The 5,886-nt window shown below is 47.5% G+C and overlaps 1 protein-coding gene across 1 annotated transcript; it reads right to left on the reverse strand.

Moving 5' to 3' along the window:
- Window positions 1–176: 176 nt before the first annotated feature.
- Window positions 177–2,615, reverse strand: LOC118756363 (the record flags this gene model as incomplete). The annotated part of the gene is made up of 1 exon (XM_036491129.1): window positions 177–2,615. A coding segment is annotated over exon 1 (2,439 nt), but the record flags the coding sequence as incomplete, so codon positions are not given.
- Window positions 2,616–5,886: the final 3,271 nt, after the last annotated feature.

Below are 5,886 nucleotides of genomic sequence, written 5' to 3' on the forward strand. Positions count from 1 at the left end.
GGTGGATCCTCTGTGGATTCACGATACTTTAAAGCGGCTAGCTTGCTGACTGGACGCCGAATAACTCCATGAGATGTCTGTATCGCTGCGCTTCGAATTCGGCTATCTCTTCCAGGGAACACTTCCACCACCCTTCCCATCTCCCAGCGGCTTCTAGGCAATGCGGGGTCACATACTATTACGAGCTGGTCCAGCTGGAGGGGATCGGTTTCCTCGGTCCATTTGGGACGACACAGCAGCTGTGGCAAGTACTCCACCATCCATCGCTTCCAAATCCGGTCTTTGAGATTTTGGGCAATCTTCCATTGTTTTCGTGGACAGATGTGCCTCTCATCCAAGCTGGGTGTTTGCGTTGAGTTCGTACATCCAAATAAAAAGTGGTTTGGAGTGAGTGGTTCTTCGTCATGTGGGCTGACCGGTATTTCAGTTAGGGGTCGGCTGTTCACAATATTTTCTGCTTCTATTAGGGCACTTCGAAGTGTTTCTACTCGAGGAGCTTCTTCCTTCAACACTCGTTGCAAAAGTTTCTTAACGCATTGTATTAAGCGTTCCCAGCAACCACCGGCATTGGGATTGGCTGGACAATTGAATCGCCATTCAATGTTATGTTTAGTCATCTCTTGGTCGATGCGCTCAAAGTCAAACAATTTGTATTCGGACCTCATCTCCCGCTGTGCACCCACAAAATTGGTGCCGTTGTCGCTTCTTATCCGCACAGGGACCCCGCGACGGTTGATGAAGTTCCGTAGGCAGATGACGAATGAATCTGTGGAGAGGTCTTCTGCTACCTCTAGATGGATAGCTCTTGTCGTCATGCAGGTAAATAAGGCCACCCAACGTTTCTCGGTTCTACGGCCAATAGTAACCAAAAATGGTCCGCAGTAATCCACGCCAGCATACGAAAACGGACGCACAAAGGGAGTCAAGCGATCCGTCGGTAGTTGTCCCATCAGCGGCACAGCAGGTTTAGCAGTCCAGCGGATGCATATTGGACAAGCTCGTTTGATTGATTGTAATAATTTTCGCGCGGATGGCACCCAATACTTCTGGCGCATTTCATTGATGACTAGGTGATCGTTTTGATGGTGTCTTCTTGCGTGGAACTGTTGCATGATAAGGCGTGTTACGTAGTGCTTTTGTGGTAGTATAATGGGGCGTCTGGCTGACAACGGTAGACAGTAGGCAGCATCAATTCGTCCGCTGACTCTTATGAGGTCGTCCTCATCAATAAATGGTGTAAGTTTGTGGAGGCAGCTACTCTTCGGCAGTGGTTGGTTCGCCCTCAATACTGACGCTTCGGACGGAAAACATTCGTGCTGGATGCGGCGGCAAATATACTTTTCAGCTCCTCTTACTTCGGCAGGTGTTAGCTCCCCTACTTGGCGACTGTGACTGCGAACGTTACTGATAAAGCGCAATGTCCAAGCCACGATTCTGGTGATCTTTAAAAATGAGGAATAATTAGTGAATTTGAATAAATCACCTGTTACAGTTGACAGCAAAATTCGAACTGGCGTTTCTTCCGATCCGTAATCTGGTGAATAAAGTTGGGCTGGTTCGTCTGGCCATTCCCTTTCACCAAGCTGCAGAAACTCAGGCCCCACGAACCATCGATGTGAAGAGCATTTTGTAAGCGTTGCCCGTGTTGCATCGTCTGCTACATTGGCGTGTGATGGTAACCAGCGCCACATGTCACTGGTCGTTGTTGTCAAAATTTCGGCGATTCGGTGCTCAACGAAAGGTTTGTATTTACGCTCGCTTGAACGTATCCACATTATCACCGTTTGGGAATCGCTCCAGAATATAAGACGGTGGATGCGGAAGTTCTGGCTCTGCTCTATGAATGTTTTGAGGCGACACCCCAGGATAGCGGCCTGGAGTTCTAGGCGTGGAATCGTCATTCCTTTTACAGGAGCACAGCGAGATTTGGCGCAGATGAATGCAACGTGCACTTTATTTCCTTGTCGCATTCGCAGATAGGCCACGGCGGCATACGCTGTGGAGCTTGCGTCTACGAAAATGTGGAGTTGTACTTCCTGGGCGATCGGCAACAGCTTTCCATAACATCGTGGTATCGAAAGAGTTTTGATGGTTTTAAAATTGGACCACCATGTTGACCATGAGTTGCTGAGGTGATTAGGCAAGTGCTCGTCCCACTGGATCTTCTGCTTCCACATGGCTTGTATCAACAGTTTTCCGGCAATTGTTATGCAGGCGAGAAACCCAAATGGATCGTAGATCGACATCACGATCGCGAGTAATTCTCGCTTTGTAGGTGGGCGTATACACTGAAGTATTTCTGGCGCAATTCTGCAAAACTTAAAATGAAAGATAGGTTTGAGATCTTTCTCTGAGTTCCAGTACATGCCCAATATTTTGTCCACGTTTGCTTGCTTCTCCATGCTTATGATAGCGGCATTTGGGTTATCGTTACCATTCAGACGTTTTTGCAGGTCTTTACTATTGGAGACGAAATTCCTCAACTTAAACCCACCGGCTGCGTTTATGAGGATTGCCTCTTGGGCGACGGTTTCGGCTTCCTTCTCTGAATGGAAACTTATCACCAAGTCATCCACGTAAGTATTTCTCATGACCGCATCTACTCCCTTTGGCATCGTTGACGCAAACTGCAATGCATTTATATTTTTTAAGTGCTCAGCACAACACGGAGAGCAAGCTGCACCAAAAATCATCGAAGTCATCACAAAAACACGTATTTGTTCGGAGTCTTTGCCGTTCCTCCATAGGAACCCTTTGAGCGTGCTGATCGGCTGCTCTAATTTTGACTCGTGAGAACATTTCTTCGATATCTCCCGCAACGGCTCCTTCACGAAATCGATGCAGAATGGCAAAGAGCGACTGTGCCTGGTCTGGACCCTTGAGCAACTCCGAGTTGAGCGACGTATAGGACGACACTGCAGCCGCGTCAAAAACAATGCGGAGTTTCCCCGGTTTGTGTGGATTCGTTACGCCAAAATGAGGGAGATACCAAGTTTTGCGGAGTTGCTATCGACTTCGGCTGCGGATAGCTCTTTTGCATAGCCCTTCTCTATGTAACTCGTCATCCCTTTAATGTAGTTTTCAGCAAATATTGTATTTTTCTTCATCTTGTTTTCTATGGAATGCAAACGTCTCTTGGCCATGTCGTAGCTCGGGGGAAATCTAAAGTCATCTCGTTTCCACAACAAACCGATCTCGTATCTGTCACCAATCTTTACCGTGGTCGATTTTAGAATGGCCTTTGCCCGAATGTCATCGTCACCTTCGGTAATTGCAGCTTTCACACCCAGGTTTTCTTGTGTTAAGTACTCTTCGACCATAGCGCACGTTTTCTTCGATAGGGGTGGTTCTTTTATCATAAACACCCTCGGTCTGCTGGTTTCCAGTTTGTCGATTGGGCCATACGCCAACCAACCCAGTTTTGTTTTTGCAGCAATTAACTGATTCGGCCCGCTGGTAATTGATTGTTTGGCAATACCGAGGAAGCTGTTGTCCAAACCCAAGAGTAACGTTGGCTTCGCAGCGCTGTAACTGGCGACAGGTAAATTACGAAAATAGAGATGTTTTTCAAACGATTGCTCTGGCAGGTTTAGACTTTTAACTGTCCGAACGTTCTTCAGGGGAAATACAATGCCACCATGACTCGCCTGTACTTCCAGCGATACCATGCGAGATCTCTCGGTTGCTGCGTTCTCGCCGTACCATTGTAGCGTAAGTAATGACGACTGGCCATTCAACCCCAGCTGGTTCGCGACGTCTTCCTCCAATAGTGAGATCGAAGAACCTTCGTCGAACATGGCATGTGTTTGCAAGTGGCCTTTCGGTCCGCGCAGTATAACGGGTATAATTTTAAATAATATGGAACGGCACTCATCTTGGCAACTTAAGACGACTTCCGTATTATTTGCGGCAGCTGATGTGGATGTAGGCATGTTCAATGGTGCATGCAGTAATCGGTGATGTACTCGTTGGCAACCTTCTATATTACACGCCTTCTTCTTACGGCAGCTTTGTAAATTATGTCCCCCTTGCAGGCATGCGAAGCAGAGACGTTGACGTTTCACAAGCGCCCATCGATTGTCCACATTGCGTGACTTGAAATGGTGGCAGTCTTCCAGTGTGTGCGACTGGTTACATGACACACATATCGGCTTCTGCTGTTGACTTGAGTTACCATCGCTACTGTGTAAAAAACGGCGGGAATTGGCAACCCTGTGACCTTCTCTGTGTATAACTCTGGATGATGTTGACATTGTACTCCTGTCAGGTATTTTTGGCATAATGGCGATGATTTTGGCTAAATTACCAATCCATTCGGCGAAAGTATCTACGGTTGCAAATGGTGACACCGTAGATGCGTGCTTACTCCACTGGAACTGTTTCGAGGGCGGTAGCTTGGAAATAAGCTGATCCAGCAAAGTCGGATTTACCAGGTGCTGCTCACACTTGGCTGATTTAAAAAATGCTGTTATATTACGCACCTCACTGGAGAGCGCCAAGACTTTTTCGAGATGGTTCTCCGCTATGCTTGGAAATTGTTCCACCTTATGCAGCTGTGAACGAATCAGCAGCTCTGGGCGCCCGAAATTGAATCTTAGTTCGCTTATTATATCCCCAACGTTTTCAGGAAATATAAGAAGCGATGTTACTGACCGTTTAGCATCGCCCTTCAAAGCCTTCTGTAAACGCATAAGGTTTTGGCGATCGCTGTAGTTAAATTCTCGCGTTGTGTCAACGTAACTGGCAAAAAAGAGAGGCCAATCCTCGGGATTGCCATCAAACTCTGGTAGTGGATATAATTTGGCGGCGTATAATGCGGCCGATTCGATGCCATAAGGCGCAGGCGGTGTTGGTTGAAGTGGTGCAAACGCATGAGGGTGCTGCGGCACAAATGCATGCGTCGACGGCTGATGCGACACACTTGCTGGTATACGAAACGATGACTGATGCAACGCGGTTGCTGAAACATTTAGTTGATGCGGCTCTGCGGTCGGAGCATGTGGCGATGGTTGATGCAACGCATACGCTGGTCTACCCAATGACTGTTCATGAGGCGCAGGTGCATGTAGTTGATGTGGCACTGACGAAGCGCGTGATGCATTGACAAATAGGTCTGAGTTGGCATGCAAATGCATCGTTGAAGTTAAAGGCGGCTGTGCTGTGAATGTAGGTTGCACCCCTGTTAATGTCGGGGGCAGCGCTGCTGGTGTCGTGGCCAACGTATATAACGGTGGAACTACCGGACTATGTTCCATTATAGGTGCCCCATTGTCTATTGTTGTGACGACTGCACCTCGTGGCGCTGGCCATGAAACTGTTTGAGTGGCAAATGTGACCCCTGTTATCGGCTGTGGCATCAATCTTGATGCTGTTGCTGTTACCGTTGATGGTCGAAGTGCGGCGTTTTCCAAACTGCTGGATTCGGAACCAAAACGATCACGGAGTTCTTGCGTTTCGTTGCGGAGCTCCTTGAAACATTCATTTAGCGACGCAATGCTGGCTACTATCGCTGCTAGTTGGCTGGTTACACCTGTTGTTAACTGCTCGGCAGAGGCAGGTGGTGCAACTTCATTTTCTACAATTGTATTGTCTGCAATGCTGAAGGGTTCGTCGGCTTCGTCCACTTCTTCATTGCCAGTCCCACTACGCGATCTCGTCATCATTTTATAAAAACTTTATATTTGCACGTTGGCAAACTGCACGGAAGACTTCAGGAAAAATTTTACAGCAAATTGCACGGCAGACTTCAGGCAAAATTTTACGGCAAATTGCACGGTAGACTTCAGGTAAAATTTCACGGCAAATTGCACGGTAGACTTCAGGCAAAAAATTTCACGGTTGTTCACGAGAGTTTATTTTAATAAAAACGTAGATCGTACAAATGAC

The sequence above is a fragment of the Rhagoletis pomonella genome, unplaced genomic scaffold, assembly GCF_013731165.1.
Source record: "Rhagoletis pomonella isolate Grant_MI unplaced genomic scaffold, Rhpom_1.0 Rhpom_scaffold_10005, whole genome shotgun sequence".
Classification (NCBI taxonomy): Eukaryota; Metazoa; Arthropoda; class Insecta; order Diptera; family Tephritidae; genus Rhagoletis; species Rhagoletis pomonella.